The following is a 25,414-nucleotide window of genomic DNA, read 5'->3' on the forward strand; positions in this document are numbered from 1 at the left end:
CTAACAACAACATTCATTTTGGTTTTAGTATTGTTTATTGTAATTTGTATTACTATTTAAGTAGCCAAGTAGGCTCTTTGTTGTGTTCTTCATCCATCATATCATTCATCCATCATGTTTATCATTGATGCTGAAGAAAACCATACAATACAAACTAAAGTAATAGATTGAATTTTAAAACTTCATTATTTAACTGCAACAGGTATTCAGCCAAAAACAATCTTTCATATAGGCTAGTCAATTAATAGGCATACAAATGAATTACATGAGCCATGAAGTGAGAGCCAAGATGGCTGCGTGGCGGGATCAGTTTCCACCGAATGAGGGGGAAAACAAATGGTTATCCGTAAGCTGAGCCGCGCATGCGCAGGAGCCCAGTGCCGCGTAGGGCTTTGAGTTTTTTGGACTCCTGTCGAGGTGGGTGACGTCATGCAGCAGTCCAGTAGAGGCTCCACTTTTTCCCCCCTCACTTAAATTGTAACCACCAGCATCAGAAGCGGTGGGGCACAGAAGAGAGGAGTCTTTTTTATTTTATTTTTGCAGCGAGGACCGCTAACTGACGATCTTGTATTTTTATTATCCTGATTTTGCAAAAGGAATAATTTCATCACAGAGAAAACCGCTTTGATTTTAAAGCATTTAAAAAAAAAAAAAAGGCACCATAAACCTCTGTTTGCATGCTGTTAATCAGTAAGCAACATACATGACCGTGCCATTGTACAACACCTCGCCTTTTTAGGCTGGAAAAGCCTTAATATATATTTATATACATTTTAATGATACATTCTCTACCGTGCATATTGTCTGCTCAGCTACATTTTCTAGCGTGTCGGAGGGCGCAAGAAACAACAGACCACGGCGGACAATTGTGAGGTTTGGATGAGGTGTTCGAATCCAGCTTTACGTGAACAATTGTGATATTTTCATAGGCAATGCCATCTTACAATGCAAACATGCTGGCTGTTGGATTGCTCTACCTGGGAGTAGTTTTTGCAATAGAGGTTGTAGATCCCACCAGAGCCATTGAAGGTGAGTAACCACGATTAAACGTGTTGTTTTGTCCATGCATGCATCTGGAAGACAGTCTGTAAAGTTTTCAGACATGGCCTGGTAATAGTGACCAAGCTACAGTACGTGCAGGCTGCTGCTTTCGACACCCACTATGTGGGCAGCCAGCGATACGTGATTATTTCAGGTTTGGGGATTGATTTGGAATAAATGAAATAGCTTGCTGTGTAGAGTATTTGCACAGTTTTCTTATCACCTGTGCCGTGATTGCTACATGTGTCCTTGTTATCCTCATCCAGACTCGCGCTATTTCATTATGAAACATTCGCATTATCAGCATTTGTGCAGAGAAGCTACACATTTTTAACGCGTTTGTGCCATTGGGGACAGATTGGAGATGTGGGAGTTGAGTTATATTGCAATAGCTTCAATAATAGGCCTGTGCATTCGCTGTAGTCGGTTATGAATTCAAACGCCTGTCAAACGTTATTCTCGTGCTTGGATGAATTGTTACAGTATGAGTGAAAGCGGAGCTCGCCACAGGTCTATTTGCATGCTGTGGACAGGCTCCATATTCCCGCATTCTTAGCGGTCTATTCAAGTGCACGGATAGGCACTATAGTGCTTCGTTTAGTCGGTATCGCCAACAAAAGAGTCTTGTCGACTCTTTAGCGTTTGTTTTGCGTGACGTAAACACCATAATCTGAGACGGATATATATTCAGGGCTAATTGCTCTCTCCACAATCAGATAATGTCTTTGCACTCCAATATTTATCCCAAGTTTGTACAATTAGTTTATTTAGAAGTGATTTGAATCCGAGTATGCACTTAACTAGTTTTGCTTCACGACCCAGATTTTGACAGAGGCACTTTTGATTATTATTCAAAATGAAACAATTATTTTATTTTTATTAAAGATCAAATGGTACAAACCAAGTTTATGCTGCAAATTAACCTGTATTTCTTAGTAATTTTTTATTGAATACTAATTTTTTTCAAGAATTAAAGCATGCCACAAAACAAATCTGTGTTGGCTCATGGAAATTTCAAATGTCTTGCACCATGAAACACGATTGGACACTGATTTAAAAGTTTCGAGTGGCATTTTTCCTCACTTTTTAATGTTGACAAGCCTACTGACTGTGCACTTTTATTTGGTTAGTTACATATTAATATTTGCATTTAGCATTCTGTTTTCCCTTCTGTCAGAGCAGTGACCCATTTTTGAGTTGTAAACCCACCAGTTGAGAACCACCAAAGTAATTCATAGTATGGTTGTCTTTGTCTGACACATCTGATTGTTCCAAGGCAGTTTGAGGTATTTAAGTTGGCTAAATATTTTAAAATACCAAAGAGCTTGACCTAGTTATTACTTTTTATAGCTTTTGTTTTATAGTTTGTGATGTTAACAATAACGACCCACATAAATGCGGTGCCTACAAAGCACACTGGATGCCTTTTGAATAAATACTCCGGATAGTTTTCTGTGACATCTGTATAAATTATGCAACAGTTCTTTTTTGTAGGGCTCAGAAAAATGGCCCACATTTTGAATTATGCAGATCTAAATGCAATGCTCATGCCAGTGAAATAAGTGCATATGTAAGCCTGATCAGAAGTCATTTACTAGGTTGTGCATCACATCTTAACTGCAATTTCTTTTGTCTTAAAGGGATAGTTCACCCAACAAATTTAATTCTATCATCTTATAATAATTCTCAAGGCATTCCAAGGCTATTTGACTTTATTATCTCTGTGGAATATTCTTCACAAAATGAAAGCCAGTGATGTTCAGTGTTGTTTTTGGAGCGCATTGATTTTATTGTAGCCTATGGACAAAAAATGTAACCGCCTGGAACACAAAAGAACATATTTAGTTATTTTGATTATCCCTTTAAATCATTACATTAATCTGTTATCTTCAATTACTTATGGAAACATTTGTGTAATTTATATGACTGTTGAATCAATGACGTATGAACAATTGTGTCGCAAGTCATGTGATGTAGTCTTTCAACTTGTTTAATCTGCACATTTGACCCACGTGCAGCCACCACAGACGGCCTGTCAGATGATTTTGACTGTCGCAGATGAGTCGCCTCTGCTGATCTCTGATAATAGGTTTAGTTGCGAGTTGCGACCACAAAAAAATGAACCTCAGGAGACCTCAGATGAACCGTTATCTTGTCTAGACAGGATTTGGTGCCTGAGGGATGTGGGTATTTTTATTATACTGGAACGTAAAGATTACTGTCATAAACAAATATTCTATATTTGAACACTCCTCATTCATGAAACTAATGAGATGAGATTTTCTTGGCATGGAATGAGAGTAATATGTTGGTTTTATGCTATGTGAATGACCTGGGAGTTTGTCTGCTCTTTGAAAAATGAGGAGGAAGTGGTCTGGCGGACAGAGGCAGGGTGGAGGTTCTTGTGTTGCATTGTCTCCACCTCCACCCTCTCTGGAACATCTGGATAGAGCAGAGCCATTATTCTAGACCACCTCATAACTAACTTTAGGGGAGGAATAGGAAAGCACTGCAGACCTTGGCGTGCAGGTTTGGGAGTATGTATCTGCAGAGGCATTGCCTCACTGTTAGATCACATTTTGGCATGTAACGCTAAGCACTGATTTAATGTACGTGTTAGCATTTGGCTTCATGGAATGCAGAGTGACCCTTGCAGTGGTTCAGGCGTAGGTGGTGAGTGGGCCCGAGCTGGAATCAGTCTACTGTCAATGACTACAGCAGGAACTCGTGGCTTTGTGTAGATCACTGTTGGAACAGGAGAACTGATGCTTTTTCAGTGTTGGAGTAGACCAGTTTTTCTGCTTTAGAACTAGAGAACATGAATTTTTTCATGAAAACGATATCACAATATAGTTATTAGCCTAAGTAATAAAAAACAGTCAACAGTGATAAAGAAAGCAAAACTAATTACAAGTATTTAGGAAAAAAACTACAATAGAACAAAAACTCAAATGAAATAGACTTACCTGAAACACTTTGAACTTCAAACACTAGAAATAAGAAATACTACATATGTTGTATAAAGTAATTAAATGTATATAAAAACACTGCATAGTCTTCACTGTGCAAATGATACATTTATTTTTTATTAAAGTTACAAAAGTGATTCAGTTAAGAGCAGTGAGAGATTTTCTCCTTTTTGTCGTTTGATTACCAACAGCAGCTGGTAAATTTGGATGCTGTCACTTTAAGAGCGACTGCGTGAATCCAATATACTGTTTTCTTTCTCAACAGTTTACGTTCACTTACGACATAAATGACTGTGTTGACTTGCAAAGATATGGTTACTTTAACACATAGGTATATGTTTTTAATCGTTCGAGCCCAATTAGTTAGCAAAAAGCACTCAGTTCAGTTCTACAGTATACTTAAAAATGCTTTCGTGACTGCCGTAGCACAGCAACATCACATGAGCGTAACCGCAATAGAGACAATAGTCCAAATTCTCTACCGTATGACAAATTTCTTCTGGTTAATCGTGTCTACCGGTATATTGCCCACCCCTCTTTAGAACATGTCTGTAAATACAGGAATGGGAAAAAATATTATTATTATTTCTTTTTTTTTTACTTTTCAATTTAGTAATTGGTATTGGCAAATTTTTCATTCATAGTTATTAATTTTATTTTTACATTTTATTAAGTTTCAATTTTTTGTCTTTTTTTGGAAATGTTATTGTAATATTTATTACTATTATAGTATTTATTAATATGTTGAATTAGCTTTTATTTACAGTTTTCATTTTAATTTCAGTGTGTAATTTTATCAGGTTTTTAAAAATATTTCTCTTTTAGCTTTTATTTGTTTTTATGTTTTAGTCACTTTAGTACTTCTAACAAACTTATTTTATTTCATTTAGTTGGACAAGTTTTTTACGTTTAAGTTGTTTATCTAATATTTTTTATTTTATTTAAGCTTTATTTCGATTTACAAAAACTATTTGTAATAGTTATTTGAGAATTACAATATTGATTTTAGGGCTGCCAAAGTTAATGCGCAAACTGGTATCATTTAAAAACGTTTAACGCTGTTAAATTTCTCAGCACTGTCTTAGTGTTAGTTTAGTTTCAGTTTTTTTCTGGTTATGTTATGTTTTATTTTTACTTATGTTTTCATTTAGTTTTCTTTAACAATATTAACACTGATCCTAACCAACCAATGTTTTTGTCCTCTGCTTGATCAGTGCATTATCTTATGTACACACCTGTCTTTGTGGCTCAGATACTCCGGAGGTTTCTACAATCCTCTTATAGTCTGAGATAAATCCATGAATCCTCCCACATTCATACATTAATACATCTACTCATACATTCAGTTTTCGTTCAACCATTCGTTTCTCCCACACCATCTCTGCCCCATTTGATGAATGAATAGAGCTACATTATAAACCTCTTGGTAACATTCTCATTCAGGCTTGGATTTCTTTTTGTTGTTGTTAGTTGAAGAGCACCGCAACAGCAAAGTCTGTTACGTAACCTTTATTCGAAGTGAACACTGCACATCAGATATTCAAATGTGACCGCTTACTCACTTAAGGAATATTCCAGGGTCTATTCATCTATGACACACTGTCAGTGCTGCTTGATGTGCTGGTTTTTGAGGTCGCAAAATGGGGAATTCTTATAGCTCGTGAATATCATTTAGGTTATGCACAAATATTTTAACAATATATTTTACTGTTTCTATAATTAGTGTATATTGTGTATAGATCCAGAGATCAGGTTTGTAGTAGGGTATTTGCTCATTTCCAGGTCAAAACTGATATTTTAAATGTCAGCCTTATGAGGAATGCATTTTACTTAAAGAAACAGTGGATATATATGAGTCAGGTGAGCGCATTTATTTGCATTTTGTTTGTAATTTCTAGTTCTGTGAACTATGGAAAAGTATGTTTGAATTACTCAAAAATCTAAATCTATTTTTTTTTATTAATTTTGCCTGTGTTAAGTGTGTATTTTTATTGGAATAAATCTATTATCTAATCTTCTATAGATCTATTTTACACTAGGTATGCAAAATAGTTACACTTAGAACCTTAAGGACAAAAATGTCCCCATTAAAAGTTTTAATCCGAGGGGAATTTAATTATAAAATGCATTCTTTGTAATAGGCTTTCACTCTGTTGGCAAAGCTTCAAAATAAAATGTTATTTATATTTTTTTACCATATGGAACAATTTTCTCAGGTTTGGCCTATAAAGCAAATATTTACTTTTTTCCTAATTTCTGCTTCTGCTGTATTATAGAGCCAATTGCATAAATTATGCAGTTATAATTTTGGGGGTTTGTTGGTATAGATGTCTGAGTGTGGTTTGTATGTGTGTACTAGGGGTGTAATGGTTCGAATTACTCACGCTTTGGTTTTTGTCACGGTTTTAGAGTCACGGTATGCGCTATGTTCAGGGAAAAAAGGACTACTGTCAAATAAAAACAAAGAAAATAAGAACAAATAATCAAAACTACAAGCAACAGCACAAATAAATAAAGTAGAGCAAAGGCACAAATAAAATAAACAGTGCTTTTCAAGTTTTTCAGGTATCTAACAGTCATTTTTATGTACAGAAAAATGTAATAAAGTAATCAAATGTAAAACAACATTGCATAATCTGTATACATTTTTTAAAGATGAATCAATATTAAAGTTACAAAAGCTATTCAGTCAAGAGCAGTGAGTGATTTCCTTGTCTTTTGTTGTCTGATTTAACCTTAAGCAGGAATATTTGTCAGCTGTCACTTTAAGACACAATGCACAGATTCAGTACACTGATACTGATACAAATGCATTGTCTTTATCGACAGTTTACGTTCACTTAAGACGTAAACTACTACGTTTGCTAGGATACTCGCCACGTCTGGCAAGTTGACATGAATTTGTCCGTTCAAGTGCAAGACTTGAAAGAGGACTCAACATTTGCGCGCTGTCTGAGACGTGGTTTTATGTGTGCGCGTGAGTTTTCTGTGCATGTTCTTGCGCTTGAAGGTTTAAATTGGCAAAGCTTAAATGAGTTTAGTTTAAACACAGATAGCATCGTGTGCTGTTCAGGTCTCACCTGCTCTCGAGCGCTATCAACACCCGGATGATCATGGCGGCGTAAATGACTGGTCATAATAGAGCATATGCCACTCGCATTGAACAAGGTTAATGTGAAGCCAGAATGCGTATCTATTGACAGAAACATACATTAGCCGAACTCTGTTATTATCAACAAACCATATCATAGATGTGCATCATCAGATTTGAGATGAATCGCGGTGCAAGTGCACGGTTGTTGGAGAACGGTATTGTCTGATTTTTTTTATTTTTTTTCTTACCGTTACACCCCAAGTGTGTACTAAAAGAATTGTGTGTGTGCATGTAATGTTGGAGAGAGACATTTTACTGTCCGTATAGCTTAACTTGCAATGAACCCGGAACCTTCCTTTTTAGTATATTCACGGCTTTGACCGAAAATCAGATTTTCAACAGTTTATTTTTGTCGGCGTACAGGAATTGTCTTTTGAAATAAGAAAAGCACTGACAACACTTTCGCCTCATTTGAACAGTTGTCCAAAAATCAACACTTTTTTAGGTACTTGCAGATCCGTAATTTAGTTTTTCATAGGTTCCCTCAGTTTCCTTCTATACCCTCTGATACACCCCTTGAAACTTTTTTAAAACCAGCTCCTGCTTTGAAGGGTATGATTTCACTCATTTATGCTCGGATCCACTCACTCAGATTGGTTTCTTTGGCGTCAATTAAAGCGCTATGGGAAGGAAGATCTGGGGATTGCGTTCACTGAAGAAGATATGTGGGGGAATGTTCTTGACAAAGTACACCACTCTTCAATTTGTGCCAATTTGTAAAATTTTACACCGTACTCATTTGACTAAGACCAGGCTTTCTAAGATGTTTGACAACATTGACCCGACTTGTGACCGCTGTCACCAGGCAGCAGCAACACAAAATATTTTTGATTCTTTGAGTGAGGTCACAGGGAAGAGAATAGTGCCTGATGCTGTCACCGCACTTTTCGGGGTAATTCCGGTCACAATGTGGTTGTCTGCAGAGTCTAGGATGTTTATAGCCTTTGTTAGTTTGTTAGCAAGGCGTTTGATAATTTTGAAATGGAAGTCTTCTACACCTCCATCGCACATTCACTGGATTAGGGATGCCCTTTACTTTGCCAAACTGGAAAATATGAGGCATTTGTTAAGGGGCTCCCAGGCTAAATTTTCAAAGACATGGGATCCCTTTTTTGAATATGTTGGGAAGTTGACCTTCCCAGACAATCCTGAGTAAACATAGTGTCCCACGTTGACTGGGCAGTAAATTTAATAAAATTTAATTTTAAAATTTAATAAAGAGATTGATGGAAAAACGAAATAAGAAAAGCACAATGTAATAGCATTAGATTGCTTAGCTGGAGTCTTACCACCCAGGGCCTGAGGAGGCTCTAATCTCCCTCTTTTAACCTCCCCTCTTCCTGGGAAACACAGTAGACTCCTCTGGGACTGAGGGCTAAACCTGGATTTGCATAACCGACTAGATATCGCATGGTTCCTCCTTGTGTGAGAGGTTTGGAGCTGTGGATAAAAGAGGATATTGTTGATGGTATTGAGTTAAATATACTGTAATTGGTGTTTTCAGCTTGCGGTATTAATGTTTACCCTATTTAACTGCTACACCCAGGAGGACATGGCTGCATGTAGCAAAACACAAGTAGGTGGGTGCTGTTGATGTGCAAGTAGGTGGGTGCTGTTGATGTGCAAGTGACAGGAAACATAAGCGAGTGGTTAGCAAGTGCTTCTGTCAACTACTAGGTTCTTTGTGGTCGGATGTCATGATTATCGCAGACATGGGATGTTGTGTGAAGTGTTTGGCTGTTTCTTTAGAGTCTGAGTATGACGATCTGACGATGTTGAAGGTCCTAAATGGATTGCCTTCTTCCTTCCTCACGTGAGGCGCAAACATGGCTGCTCAAATGTTGAGGCCAATTGTCATGTTTTCTAAACATCCCACACTCACGCACTAGAACTCTTATATCTTTTTCTTTTTTACCTTTTCAATTTCTCTCATTCACTCCTTTGTATATTCTACCGTTCAAAAGTTTGGGATTATTTTTTTGTTTTTGAAAGAAGTCTCTTATGCTCTTATGATTCTTTTTTAGTATGTTTTAAAATGTCATTTATTCCTGTGATGTCAAAGCTGTCTTCAGTTCAGTGTCACATGATCATTCTAATATGCTGATTTAGTCCTCAAGTAAAATTTCTTATTATTATCATTGCTGAAAACAGTTGTGCTGCTTAATATTTTTGTGGAAACCGTGATGCATTTAGTCAGGATTCTTTGATGAATAGAAAGTTCAAAGAACTGCATTTATTTAAAATATAACTCATTTTTAATGAATCCTTGCTGAATATATTTCAGCCCTAATTTAATGCCCTAATTCCTTTCCAAAAAAAACTGTTAAAGGGATAAATTATTTTTTTGTTGTGCTGCACTTTTCTGCATAGTGGAAGTGAATAGGAATCTATCTATCTATCTATCTATCTATCTATCTATCTATCTATCTATCTATCTATCTATCTGTCTATCTGTCTATCTGTCGGTCTGTCTGTCTGTCTGTATAAAAGGTATGTATGAGTATGTATATATATATATATATATATAAGCACCATAAAGTTATATTAAAAGTAGTACATATCACTTGTGTGCATTATATTCCAAGGCTTATGAAGCCAATCAAATATACAATCTTTATTCCTTTTTTTTGTCATTTTAGGAGCGCAAAAAAACAAAACAGAAAAACACCTCCCTTTGTTTTTAGCGGATACAATATAATCATATGGCTTTGGAAGGTGTAGGGGTTTAGTAAATCATGAAAGAACTTTTATTTGTTGGTGACTTTTGGTGTTTTAACGCTCCTCATCGTCACTCTCATTTTGCTGTCAGAGAACTGCTCATGTATGAAAGCAATTAAAATCCAAATAATCTTTGGTGCTGTGACTAAAGTCCGTCTGCATCACACCTAGAGCCGTATCTATGCATCTCTTCAGAATATTTCAAGTTACTCATCCTGATGATGGACAGGCAGTTACTAGAAATGTACAATTGGCGGTTATGAAAATGACTGGGGCCTTCATTGTGCCCTTAGTCCTGACTTGTAATCAGTCATTGTGTTGTTTATTTGAAATGATTGGCATTAGGAAAGAAACAGGTGTTCTGTGAACATCAAACCTGCCCTTCATGGGTAGTTCACACCTGGGAACTTGCCTGGGCAGCTCCTACAATCTCAATAAATACTGTTTACTGATCCATGTGTCAGGTATAAATATTTTATTAAGGCTAGAAAGTCAGGATTGTGATAGCTTAGTGAAAACAGTGGGCAAGACTAAGCAAATAATAGCTACGTGTTATGTTAAAAGAGAATCAGTTGATCAATATACAATGAGGAGCAGGGTGAGACCTTTCATGAATAGATTATTTGTGAGTGCAGAAGGGCGGCGGCCACAAAGTATCACTTCAATTTTTATTTTGTTTTCTTATTATATTTATTGTATTTTCCATTTCCTCAAATTGCAGGTAAAAGAATCCAAAACAAATATCACAGAGTAAAGAAAAATGTGAACCATTAATGTGATTTAACAATAACAATAATAAGTGGGCACTTTAATTTATTACATTTATCAGTTTTCACTTAATTAACACTTATTTTTTGTTCATCATTATACCAAAAATATCATTATACTGAAGCAAGTGTTATTGTGAACTTAAACCATTAAAATCTTTTTTTTTTTATTGAAATTTTATCAAATAAAATATAAATATTTGATTTAAAACTTAAAAAACTTAAATAAAGTGCTAAAAGTACAAAAACATAAAAGAAAAGAAAGCTAATAATAAATTTAACCAAAAACTGACAAGCATGTCATTAAAAGAAAATGAAAATATGAAAAAATATAAAATCATCAAATTAAAACATTAATAAATACTATAATAGTGTATATATAATGCTAAAATAACACTGCCTGTAGCCCATGAGTGTATTATACTCGTTAGTTCTCATTAGCCATAAGAAACTAGATTTTCTATAATATCAGACATCAATTTGGGTCATAATGAGGGAACATCAAAGCGGTTAATGCCACCGCTTGGCAGTTGGTTAGGTGGGTTGGTATACCCATTAGGTGGGGTTTGGTTAGGGTTGACAAAGCTTACAATTCCAGTTTCAGATCACTGATACATAACTGGTAAATATCTGGTTAGTCTAGACCGCCTGTACAACCTAGTATCTGGAAGCCGTCTTTAAGATTTTGGGCTGGCACTCCTTATAAAAAAAAATTAAAAATGAACTGGCCGTTCACACCTTTTATTTCCTCATTAGAGAATATAACTTATCGGGAATAGATATGGCAGCCGTAATATAGCCGTTTAGCCATGTACTGTATATACGTCCTGGAAATGGACCTTATCTTCTCAAACATGGGTACAAAGTTTGCTTTTGTGTTTTTTTTTAATTAGGGGGTAATAAATCCGTATTATCAAGGCATCATCATCATAAAACATATCGAAGACCGCAAGATCTTTATGAAACCCAGGCAGAAAATGAGCAGAAATGTGTTCATATCATGTGCACGTCTGGTGGTCACTTACACAATGTTCAGAGGGTCTGACCACATCATGTGTGAGCAGCAGGCCAGTACATGGTGCCCTGTTATTCACAAAGCTCTCTTGTTTAACCGTATTGTCCTGTTGTGTGTGTGTGTGTGTGTGTGTGTGTCTGCACGCTTCAGTGTGTACGTACACTCAATGTGTTTTTGAGGCCCTTTTCTACATTTCGAAGGAGGTGGACCACCGACCGCGACCTGCTCAGTATGGTGTTCCTCAAACGGGTCACTGGACTGTGTTTGACGCTGGCGTTCAGCACAAAAATAGAGCTCAATGAACAGAGAATGTAGCCTAATTGCTCTTCCCTTTACCCTCATGTTAACACGCATCCCTTCCCAGGGGGACTGCAGTGTTGTGCTGAAAAGGTGGCAAAATGCAGTGGTAAGAACCATCTTGTAGATCTCTCCAACTTTCTCTGTCGGAAGCCTCGTTCCTAGTGGCAGTGACTCAGTTGGTGGTTGTTGCTTAGTTTATGTATTGTGGCTTGTAGTCAGTGTTCTTGCTGGATGCCTTAAGATTGTAGGCTGCATAATACATGGTGAATACATATGATTTGATGAAAAATACAGTAAAAACAGTAATATTGTGAATTTTTTCCTGTGATGGCAAAGCTGAATTTTGAGCATTATTACTGCAGTCTTCAGTGTCAACATGATCCTTCAGAAATCATTCGAATATGCTTATTTGGTGCTCAAGAAACGTTTATTAATTATTAATGTTGAATACACTGCGTTTAGCTTCCACTATCACCTGCAGGTCTGTGAGGCAGATGGAAAATTCCTAAAGGGAGGAGAGCAGTGCGAGCTGATGAGAACCAGTCTTGCAACTGATCTCTCATTTTCTTTCTGTCATCCCCCCCCCCCCCCTCTCTTTGCCTGTTTTCTCTGTATTTTATGTTACAACTTCTAATTACAAACAGGATCTTCAGGAATTTCCCCGAGAATGCATAACAGAATTAAAAGGTTATGTAACAGCGTTTGGTGAAACTTCCAGAAATGTTCTGCACTGTAATAAGAACCACCCTGATATAATTGTCATTTTAGCAAAGATCTCGACTCAGTTCCAAAATTCCATTGTGGGCTCCAAAGACCCGAGGTAAACCCGAGAACTCGCCTTTTACAAGCCCATATCCTCACAGAGGACGAGTCTGCAGATGAAATCAATTAAAAGGTGCTGGAATGTGTGGCCAAGGTCTGGAGCTGATTTGGAGGGGCGTTGCGCTGTGCGGGGGGAAGTTGAGACTGAGGGGCTGAAACTGGGTCACGATTCTTACTAGGGCTGCCTGGGTATCGATTACAGGTGTCCCGATTCGATTCCGAATTGGTTCTCGATTAGATTCAATTCTCGATTTTTCGATTTGATTCAATGAATTCAATGATTAAGTTTTCACTTTAAAAGTAATAAATTAATAAAATAGTTATTGTTTTTGACCCATGTATCCTCCTTGTATTGTTATAAATAAGGTTATGACACCCAACATTTTAGATGCCAGTAAAATTTAACAATTCTCGATTCCAATTTCACTACCACACATTTATTATATTAATCGAAAACATTATTTTTTTTGCCCAGCCCTACTTCTTACAGCTGGCACGACATGGAAATGTAACGGCAGCTGGCTCTCCGATCTCCTGTCTGTCTCAACTGTGGTTTCCCTCTCTTTTTATCACTCGCCAACTCAATATTGTCTTTCTTTTCAGCTAAGATTAGCTTTGAGGTAAACTGCTGATTAGAATTGTGCAAAATGTTTTATAACCAACAAAACAGGATTAGTTTCCTGTCAGTCAGGATGGGTTTCCTGAAAGATTATTTGACTATTTATCTGTAAAGGATTTAAATTAATATTCTGTCCTCATTTACACAACATCATGTCCAAACCTGTATGACTTTCTTTCTTCTGTTAAACATAAAACGATATTTTTAGGAATGTCTCAGTATTTTTTTTTTTTTTTTTTTTTGTCCATTCAATGTAAGTCAGTGGGCTCCAATTTTGTTTGGTTCCCAACATTCTTCTTTTGTTCCACAGATGTAAGTGCGTGCAAATTGTCATGTTTTGTTGAACTATCCAGTTAAGGAAAAACATTTGCTCTTGGGTTTATGTGACCAAAATGGATGACTTTCTTTGTGGCATTTAAAAAAACATTATTGCTTTCAAAAATATGTAGACATTTCGCTGTCAGGCAGAAACCTTGCATCTCCATATTTTGTCAATTTTTTTTTTTCATAAATCATTTCTATTGGTCATTCGTTACATCTGTCTTTGGGTTTAGCAAATATTTAACCAATGAAAAGTATTAAAAAGAGCTTTTGACTAAACCTTATAACTCCATTGGATCCTCAAACTGTAGGTAAAACCTCAACTTCAAGAGCTGCATGCATTTTGAACCGTCTCTGCTTGTTTGCAATGATTGTCTACATATTTTTCTTAACAATGTAATGCTTGTGATTTTAAGAAAAAAAAAGAAAAAAAAGACAAATATATCTTGATAAATTTGTGAACTAGTTGATTGTTGGCCCATTCGTACTCATAACTTTTCATCTGAAAGTTTTATGTACTTGTGACATCAGACGATTAACATTTAAAAAAATAAATAAATGGCACTTTTGAATGATTATATTGTTTTAAATCATGGCCGAAATGCATCGCAATTTCTTCCGGTGTTCACAGTCTCAGATGTTGTCCACAGGCACAAAAAAAATAAACAATAAAAAATCAAAAATCTTTTTTTCCATCCCCTAAGTGCAGGCTCTGATGGTCCTGAGGTTGTAGGCTACAGATATTTTCCAATCTGATAAAGCAGACTTGTGAAGGTGTTCCCACATGCCAGGTATTCAGTGGTCAAATATTAGAATAAAATAATGCACCAAAATGTACATTCATCAAAATGTACCAAGGCACCATTTATGTTTGTTTTCTATTTTTCTATTATCTCTCAACGAAACTAGGAGCAAGTCCAAGCAAACGTAACGGAGATAAACAAAAGTAATTGTAAGTAGAGTGTGCCAAAGTGCCTTGTGAGTATTGTTTTGGAATGAACCGGGAGCATGTTCACAATCTAAGTTTGATATCCTGATTACAGCCCCAAAGCAGCAATACACGTGTACATGTCTGCACATTGCTGTTTGCTAACGCATGCTGGTTCCTTTTTTGCTTCCATCCAGCGTTTTCCCCACTATCTGTAAAGCGGATACTTCCTTTATTGAAAAAAAAAAACGATAGTGTGCCAGCCCGGAGGGTACGGGTGAACATTGAACGACGGTGATGTGTGAATGATTGTTTTTTTTTTAGCCTCATTTCTTTGGAATTTCATCTCATTAGAAACTGGCCCCATTTTTCAGCGCCCAGCACAACTAAGGGTTGTCCTAGAAAATTAACATCAGAGGACAAACTTATAAATTGGTTAAACTCCCTCGGCCAGAATTTAGAGAAAAGATCAATGTTTTTAACCTGTGAAGGTGCCTGGATGTAAAACACTCCTGTCATTATTAAATGCCCCAGACAAAGCGCTAATGAATGAAACGGAAGTTTCTCCCGCATTGGCCGGTCTTCTGGCCGGCTCCCAGCCCTTGTGTGGAAACAGCTTTTGTTATAACAGGACTGTGGTATTTCGAATGACTGCAGTGTGATGTTGGGTCGCTTAGCTCAAGGAGTCCTGGCCGGTGCACCTTTTTGGGATGCTCCTGATGTTTGCAGTTGGGTGCAGGCCCAGAGGAACAAATAAAGGCCTTCTTCATTCCCCACCATAGACTCCGATGCTTTGAAATGATTAACAGTCCCCCTTGATTTGCACCTTCAAAAACTTGTCAGTAGTTTGGCTGTGCGTTTGGAAAAAAACAGGGGTCTGAATTAACAATCCACATCTCTGTCTGAAATATTTGTGTGCTTTGAATGAAGGCAAGCTCTGTGGGAAAAGTTGCCTGTGTACTCGGTTCCCCCCAACGACCCCAAAACCTCCAATTAGAGTCACAGACTCTCCTCCTCGCGGTCGCTCGCTGCTGCTCTGTGATCGTGCGTTAAATTTAGATGCTGAGTGTTTTTAGTGTTGCTTTTTATGTACAGTCAGTGGCATGAGTGATGAGAATGGCCTAGTCTGGTTGAAAGATTTAGACCTTAGGAACGCAGTCAGTAACGGTGTCAAACATGTCCTCTAATGCTTCTCGCTTAATGCTGCTGATGGTGATATGAGCAAAAGTACTTCTAGATGAATATATCTCTCAATATTTGGTCATTTGGGTTATTATTGTTAAGAAATTTTGTATCTACTGTTTAGTTTTTGTTAGTTTTCACTCTGTTCATTTTAGTTTAGTTTTATTGTTATTATTAAAAAAATTTTTTCAAGTTTAGTTTCATTTTGTGTTTTGTTTTTGACTTTAGTATTTTAGGGCTGCCAAAGTTAAAGGTTTAATTACGTTAAATTTCTCACAGTATAGTGTTATCTAGTTGCTAACTATTGACATTTTCAAGTGTAATACTGTGAAGGTTTCAAGTTTCAATGCAATCTAAATTAATTTTATATAATTTTTTAGGTTTCAGTATTTCCCAGTTTTTAATTATTCACTTAAAAAATGTTTTCATTTTAAATTTCATTAACAACAATAATAACACTTTTTGGAGATACCAGCTGTCTCCATATTTTAGAAGCTTATACAGTCTCTTATATAGTCCTCCTTCCTCTCCTGAACTTCTATTCAGGGCTTGTAAAGTTTTATATGCACTTTCCACTTTGTATCTATCATCCTCCTAATGCTGCTGACCGGATCTCTGAGAGCTTAACTGGTGCACTGGAACAAAGCATAGTTCTACAAGCTTGTTTGGGAACGGATAAAAAGTCCTGGATGTTGACATGCCTTGTGTTTATTGGATCCTGTGAGCGGTCCTGAAGGAGAACTCACAGCAAGGTTTCAAGTACTTTCTTGTGTGTGGTATAGGTAGTTGCTTTGAAGATCCCCTTTTGGCCAAATTGTATGGGGTTGTTCGCAGAACTCGTTCTTGTGTCCTTTTGTGCGTTTTTTGCAATCGTTTTTTTGTATGTTGTTAATATGAGCTAGACTGTTGCTAAATGTTTCTTTCAGTCATACTTTTAGTTTTTACTCCAAGATGGTTGACGTGTCGAGACTGAGATAGTGGTTATATTAGGGAAGCATGATATTATCATCAAGACATCAGAATCGGACGATAAAGGCTTAAAATGTAATAAGCCATGGTCCGATATGAAAAAAAAATGCTATATATAGTAGTAGCCTATATATTTTTTTTAAACAGATGATGAAAATAACTTAAATTCAAGGAGCTATTTAGAATTTGTATTCAAGGCTATTGCAATAATTTCCCAAAATGTAATTTGTGTGGAAATATTACAAAGTCTGTAGAGATGTAACTAGAGTATAAGGTTATGAGAGGTGCATTATGTGAATGCTTGGCTAAAGAGATGTCTTTTTTTTATATGCTAAAGTTTATGATGTTTAAAATGATGATCAAATGAATTGGATAACAGAATCCATGTAGCAATAACCATGGGAAACCAGGTTATTCTGACTACTTTCCCAAATGAAAGAGATGCGTCTTTAATCTAGATTTAAACTGGGAGAGCCCCAAACATTATCAGGAAGGCTATTCCAGAGTTTAGGAGACAAATCTGAAAACGCTCTCCCTCCTTTTAGCGGACTTAGATATCCTAGGTACTACCAGAAGCCATGAGTTTTGTGATCTTAAAGAACGTGATGGATTGTAGGGCAATAGAAGATCAGTTAAATACACAGAACCTAAACCGTTTAGGGTCTTAAAGGTCAGTAGTAATACTTTGTAATCGATATGGAACTTATCCTGTGTAGAGATGATAAAATTGGTGTTATATGATCATATTTTCTTGACCTTGTAAGAACTTTAGCAGCTGATTTTGAACTAATTGTAGCTTGTTTATTGAGGATGCAGGACAACCAGCTAGTAATGGTCTTAGTAGAGGTCATGAATGCATGAACTAACTTTTCTGCATCGGAAACAGATAGCATGTTTCGGAGCTTAGCGATGTTTCTGAGATGGAAGAAGGCTGTTTTTGTAAAATATGAAATATGATTTTCGAAAGACAAGTTGCCCAGGTCTTTAACTGTAGAGGATGATGTAACAGTACATCCTTCTAAATGCAAATTATCTTCTAAGAGATTCTGTGTTGTGTACAGGTTTTTGGTCCAATAAGTAATACCTCAGTCTTATCTGAATTGAATAGAAGAAAATTATCCAATATTTTATATCTTTAACACACTCTGTCAACTTGGATAATTTAGAGATTTCATCTGGTCGTGATGAAATATATAACTAAATAACAAAATTGATTATAAAAATAAATATAATCGGCATAACTGTAGAAACTAATTCCAATATTACCAAGTGGCAGCATATATATATTGAAAATAGCAGAGGGCCTAACACAGATCCTTGCGGTACTCCATAATTTACTGATGTTATCTTAGATTTTTCCCTGTTTTAAAAAGACAAAATGGAAACTGTCTGATAGTGATAGGTACGATCTAAACCACCTTAATGCCTGTCCTTGAATACCAGTGTATTTTTGTAGTCAATCTAAGAGTATTTTATGATCTATAGTGTCAAACGCAGCACTAAGATCAAGTAAAACTAGTATTGAGACACAGCTTTGGTCAGAAGCTAGAAGTGCAAGTCATTTGTAATTTTAACAAGCGCAGTTTCTGTGCTATGATGGGGCCTGAATCCAGACTGAAATTTTTCATAGATATAATTTTTTTGTGTGCAAAAAAGCACAATTGAGCGGAAACTACTTGGGTAATACTAATGGGTCTGTAATTTGCTAATTAATTTGGATCTAATTGTGGTTTCTTAATGAGAGGCTTAATAACTGCCAGCTTGAATGGTCTTGGGACATGACCTAGAGATAAAGACGAGTTAATATTGAGAAGAGGCTCTTCTACTACAGGTATACACTCTTTCAGTAGTTTAGTGGGTATTGGATCTAATAAACATTTTGTTAGTTTAGATGCAATGATACGTTTATTTAGCTATTCCCGTCCTGTAGTTGTAAAAGCACTGCAATTGTTCTTGAGTGGCGATAATTGAGGCTGAATCATAAAACACTGTCAAAGGTTGTACATTTACAATTGCATTTCTGAAGTGAAGAAATTCGTGTAGTCATTACTTCTAAACTGTTATGAAATATTTTGTTCAGGTGATGTCTGTTTATTTGTTACTCTAGCCACTGTACTAAATAGCCTAAACATTTTGGTTATTTTCTATTAGTTTGCAGAGATGCTCGGCCCTGGCTGCTTTTGGGGCCTTTTTATAACAGGAAGTGCTGTCTTTCCACGTAATTCTAAAGACCTCTAAATGAGTTTGTTTCCATTTACGCTCTAGATTACAAGTTTCTCTCTTGATAGTGTGTGTAGCACTGTTGTACCATGGTGCATTACTTTTCTCTCTGACCTTTTTTAATCTGATCGGTGCAATGGTTTCTAATGTACTAGAGAAAATGGTGCCCCTAGAGCTAGTCTTGTCCTTTAGTTCATTTGTGTGTTTGGGTACACTGAGCAGCTGAGACAGATCTATCTATAGTATTTGGCAGAATTGTTTTACCTGGCCGATAACTCGGCAGACATGGCACATTTCAGCAGTATGAAAGTTACAAGGGAGTGATCACAGTGACATCATCACTTTGCGGTAGGATTGATTCCATGCGATATAATTAAATCTTGTGTATGATTTCAAATGATGAGTGGGTCTAGTTACGTTTTGCTTGACCCCAAAGGAGTTTAATAAATCTGTAAACGCAGCCCCTAACATATCATTTGTATTATCAACGTGAATGGTAAAATCACAGACAATCAATGCTTTATCACAGAAGAACTGGGATAAAAGTTTACCTTTTGAAAGTAATTTGGGCCTCAAATAACGATTACATCGTTTTGCCACTAGGTTGCAACAAGTGACTGTTAAAACTTTTTATTTATCATTGAATCATTTATTCAAGAAATTCGTTCAAAAAACGCTGATTCATCCAGTAATGAAACAAGTGAAGTATTTATGAGTGAGTCATTGAATCATTCATTCAAACAGATTACATTTTTTTATAAATCAATCAGTTAATTACATATTTTAATAGACTTCAGCAAATAACATTTTATCAGGACCTCTAGTAAATTACATATTTTGTTTAGTTGTCTGTTCAGAATCGTGGGAGAATCGCAATCTCTATTTAAAACCAAAATTGTGATTCTCAATTTATCCTGAATCGTGCAGCTCTACTTACGAGTGGACATTTCTCTGAGCCCACCGCAAGTCTCGCACATCAGGCTATTTGACCTAATATTTGTGTTGTTGCGCGTATTACTGTAACTTTGTTAGCTTAGCAACATGCTAACTTCAAACTCTACTGGACCATTTAGGAATAGAGTATCCATTGCATTTCATGTGACGTGCTAAAAGGTTGCTGCCTATGTGGAACCTTCTGAATGAGTCATTTCCATTAGAATTAGGAAACCGCTTTAGAAGGCAGATGAGCTAAATATGTTGTAGAACAAATCTAAAGATGGTCAGAAATACCCATTTCACTAGATAGCTTAATTCTCTTCGTAATTTCACCCACTTTGTCTCTATCCTCTCTTGTCCATGGGGATATCATCTTTCACCAAAGTGACCAAACTGTTGACAGACAGTTTGAGAAGTGATGGACTGAGAATGGAGGCAACGGTCCAGCTTTCTTAGCACTTTCAGATATGTATAGACACGTGACTGATACTGTGCACATCCCTCTTCTCTCTTGTGATTGCAGTCACATCTTCTCCCCCTTGCAGCTTTTCCCCTGGTTCCCTTTCCCAAAACACCTCTCCTCCTGCCAAGTGTGCAGAGAGGTACTGTATGTGTTAGAGAGGGAAGGTCCTGCAGAGAATCTCAATCAGATAGTTACTGCTGTTCTACTTCTGTACTCAACTGCTACTTGAGATACAGTGTACACCGCTACAGTAATTTTAGTCAAGACTGTTTTAGTAGAACATTGACCAATTAAAATCAAAAAGTATGCCTTGATGTCCCTATTAATGGCTATTTTTGTAGATTTGTGTTTGGAGCTCTGTGCTTAAAATAGGTCTTGCTGATATAGTGCATTCAAATTTCAAAATGATTTTGTTGTTGATTTAAAAATGCCGCTGTTATTTGATTAGTAAAACTGCCCCATAAGTCTGAGTTTCTGTCTTTTTCAATAAATCGATTCAAAAATAGGTTTCAGTGATTTTCCTTGATTACTAAGAAATGTTTTCTTAGTCCCTCATGTGTTAAGTAATAAACACTGATGGTTGCCTACTTATACATTCATCTGTGTTGATAGATTAGTGCATATAAATGAAAGTGATTTGAAGATATTTAGGTTACTCTGACCGAATCAGAGATTTTCAGAGAAAATACATAAATGTACAATTTAGAAATTGAGTAATGTTAAAAGATTGAAAAATTGTGAGCTTAAAGAATAGCTTAAAACACATGCAAGGCTTGTAAGGATGATTGTTTTAAAAAATTTCCATTTAGCAGTTTTGTCTGAATATTGTATTTGGAAAAGGCCTGTGGTCAGTTGTATATGCAAGTGGGCCGCACCCACAGGAGGTATTGAAGCTGCAGTGTTTTACTGGGGGACTGACAGACTGAGAATGGTTTAAATACAGCAGCGGTTTTGCTGAGGATCTCTGACTTCTAGCTGAGTGGACTAGTGTCAGCAGTGGGGCAGGGCCAGATTACCCACAGTCCTGAGGCGGTTCTGCGGTTTACCTCAACAATCTCATCAGACTGACTGAGCAAAAATACTCTTCTCATTGTCGGGCTCTCTCCGGAGTTAGTCAGAACTGACGCATACTTCGCCCTACCACCGACAGTGAAAAGATCTCTGTCCACACGTCGAGAAAAAACATCTCTCAGGTTATAAAGAGCAAAAGTAAAGCACTGTTTGTGGGCAGCACTTGGGAAATAAACAAACATAAAGCACCTATGCTGAAATAAGTGGTTTAATATTACGGCCGAATGAGTTTTCTTGGAATAAAAAGCACAGTTGTGAACTTGGCATGACCCTGCTGTGTTTCTGTGTTGAAACCAGTCAACTTTGGCATGAGGAATGGTAGTTTTTCAGCAAAGCCTGCGACCACATCCACAAGGTTTTTCTTCTAAAAGTTTTGTCCTGTCACATTTGCTTATTTCATAAGTGGTACATCTAAATGTTCTCCTCAACAAAAAAATGGACTTCTTATTGCAGAAGCATTTAGTGGTTGACCCATATGGGTTGTTCATTGGCTAGATGCTGGATGATGACTGATTTTTGCTCATTTTATACATAAGATCCAAAAGCCTGAGACCACTTGTGAAAATGCTTCGATTTTGCAATTTTCATATACATTTGCTTTGATTGTTTGAAATAATATTAAGCGTATTGCTTATTCAACTCAAAATGATCACATGTTGTTAGAATAATTGGTCTGAGTGATGTATTTCATGCTTGGAATGTATTTCTCTGTTCCAGCTCCAAAGACATGCAGTCCGAAGCAGTTTGTGTGTAAAGACCAGGTAACCTGCATCTCCAAAGGCTGGCGCTGTGATGGAGAGAAAGACTGTCCAGACGGGTCTGATGAAGCCGCGGATATCTGTGAGTAAACTGGTTTATCTGCCTCAGACGTGAATGGGATGATATCATGACATAAAGAGATGATATGATAAGCGTGATCATGGCAGAGCTGAAATATTTTGGCTTGTTTTGCAACGTTATAAACTGAAACCAGTCCTAGAAAAATTCTCAGATACTTGTTTTTTTGTGTCAAGTTAAAAATAGTTTTAAAAACTCATATCAAAACCTGTATGATCTGCTACGCTTTGCCTAGTTGTTTTTGAAATGAAGAACATGTCCTGCTACGGATGGGCGATATGACAATTTTATTTCACAACATGAAACATTTTATTTCACGATAACAATATAGATAACGATAGTTATTTTTGTCATTTTGTTTTATTTTTGTTAGTAAAAATAAGAACAAAAAAGCTGATTACAAACACAATAAAAAAATATTATAAGGACATATACAATAAAACCAAAAATATGAATTAAACAAATTAAGTGTTTCATGTACAATAGGTTTATTTAACATGTACTTAGAAATTGTACAGAAATTGAATAATCAAATGTAAAGATAAAATACCGCATAGTCTTCACTGTATGAATGAAATATAAATGTATTCTTAATGAAGCTACAAAAAGTGATTCAGTGAAGAGCAGTAAGTTTATTAGGCTGACCGAATGCACGGATCCATTATACTGATACACATCCGGTTTACACTCATCTGTTTACTTTTAATTGAGACATGACCAATTGTGTTTACATGAATACTCCACATGATAGGCATTTTGACAAATGTGTGTATATTCGACTGTTCAAGTGCAATAAGACGTGAAAGAGAACTGAATTGGCAATCACATGCTGTCTGACGTGAGACTGAGACGTGGCTTTCTGCGCACGCGCTTCAGCAGTGTGTCAGTCAGCGCGAGCACAGCATTGAGTTCATTTTCACAGCTTATTGTGCTTAATAACTTTTTAACATGAAGCACGGAAATGGCTCTCTGATGAATTGGACGGCAAGTAAAAAAATTTACTGTTGATTAAAATGCTAAATTTGGTGTTACATTGTGGGTGTAAATGAATAGGCTTGGACTTGGTGCTGGAAACCCAATGCACAGGACAATAGTGACACCAGAATAAAAATATTAATTATTCTGAAGCTGGAAATACAGAATTATTTCAGATGAATATGCTTTCACTCTGTCACTGGCTAGATATGTTTAAAATATTGTCGGCCACTTTTTACTGGTAACATAAGACATTTGGCATTATCAGGACCCACAAACAGCGGGGGAAATAAGTATTGAACACGTCATCATTTTTCTCAGTAAATATATTTCCAAAGGTGCTATTGACATGAAATTTTCACCAGATGTTGGTAACAACCCAAGTAAGCCATACATACAAAGAAACAAACAAAAATAAGTTCAGAAATTAAGTTATGTGTAATAATAACAACTCTTCTGATTATTCTTTTCACTGGTCGAGGCAAATTTATGGTGAAATTATTGTCTTTCCACTTCCGTATTATGGCCCCAAAAGTGCTCACTGGAACACTCAGAAGCTTAGAATGGCGCCTATAACCAATGCCATCATTATGTTTTGCAACAATTAGGTTGTGAAGGTCTTGAGACAGCTCTTCGCTTTTACCCATCATGAGATGTGTCTTGTGTGACACCTTGGCAATGAGACCTTTTTGTAGGCCATCATTTGGGACTGAACCAGCTGTTATTAATTTCCACTGACAGGGGGCTGGATTGCTTTTTAATTACTGTAAGTTTTCAGCAGTTGTCTTGGCTTTCCATGCCTTTTTGCGCCTCCCTTTCTTCATGTGTTCAATACTTTTTCCCTGTGTCATTTCACATTATTACACATAACTTAATTTCTGAACTTATTTTTGTTTGTTTCTTTGTATGTATGGCTTACTTGGTTTGTTACCAACATCTGGTGAAAATTTCATGTCAATAGCACCTTTGGAAATATATTTACTGAGAAAAATGATGACGTGTTCAATACTTATTTCCCCCGCTGTATATTCCCCCATTACATTATTATACATTATATTCAACATTATATATAGTAGTTTAATGTAGTGCTGACACTAAAACTCTGTAAACTTGAAATTTTTTCTCACACAGTAATTTTTATTTTGGGTGAACTATCCACAATACATATTGTCACTATCCACGATACACCCCCAACACGATATGTTGTTACACCCCTATAAAATATTAATTATAAAATTAAATTGTGTTTTTAAAGATTAAATTGTAGTAAGTATTAGATGACTGCATTAAATATCCAATATCTGCTAAAGATCTGATAAATTATAAAATCTGTGATATCGACGGATGACTGATATGGTACCAGTATATCATGCAGTTGTGATTTTCATTTTCAAGTGTTTTTATGATTGACCATCTCTTCTGAATAGCTGTGACCATTTATTGAGAGATATATATATATATATATATATATATATATATATATATATATATATATATATATATATATATATATATATATATATATATATATATCTCGATCAACATGTATGCATAGTGTTATGTAGGCGACCAAATGGTGGTTAACGCCAAACACAGACTACAAAGTGTGTGTTTGAAGGATGTTCTGTGTGTCTCTTCTGAGCGATGGCACTAATTAAACTGCTCTGTTTAGTCTGGCTGACTGCACACAGTCCTGTGATGTGAGCTCTTCTCAAACGCAAAAACAGGAGCCCAGCTCTTTATATTTAGCACTGACCAGCTCCTAAATGTTAACACACACGCAGGCCTAATGAAGCCGGTTGTACCGCACCTTACTTTACATCTGTCACACGAGCCAGACACCCTCACAGCAGGCAGCCATGATGGTTTCACCATCAGCATTTGGGTAGTGCTTTACTGTCCAGCAGGGGAACAGACAGAGCTAGTTAAGTGTTTACGTATGACCTTCTGTGCTGTAATTGCAACCGCCTTTTAATCCTCACAGGCTGACAAACAAACTGCAAACATGCTTTCTTTGTAATGTTCACTAGTCCGTGTTTACACCTAATGGATTTGATTTATTTAGCCTCTCTTTATTATACAAATTTCTTGGTGGAAATTGTGGAAT

At 36.4% G+C, this 25,414-nt stretch overlaps 1 protein-coding gene across 1 annotated transcript in view; it reads left to right on the forward strand.

The window, feature by feature from the left end:
• The first annotated feature begins 468 nt into the window (after positions 1-468).
• lrp1ab (low density lipoprotein receptor-related protein 1Ab) overlaps positions 469-25,414 on the forward strand; it is a 119,152-nt gene continuing 94,206 nt past the window's right edge. The window contains exons 1-2 of the mRNA XM_084427645.1: positions 469-1,029; positions 22,213-22,335. Coding sequence (XP_084283771.1) covers positions 933-1,029; positions 22,213-22,335 — 220 coding nt within the window. The 5' untranslated portion in view covers positions 469-932. The remainder of the gene's footprint in view (positions 1,030-22,212; positions 22,336-25,414) is intronic.

This window comes from Rutilus rutilus (assembly GCF_951802725.1).
Source record: "Rutilus rutilus genome assembly, chromosome: 13".
NCBI lineage: Eukaryota > Metazoa > Chordata > Actinopteri > Cypriniformes > Leuciscidae > Rutilus > Rutilus rutilus.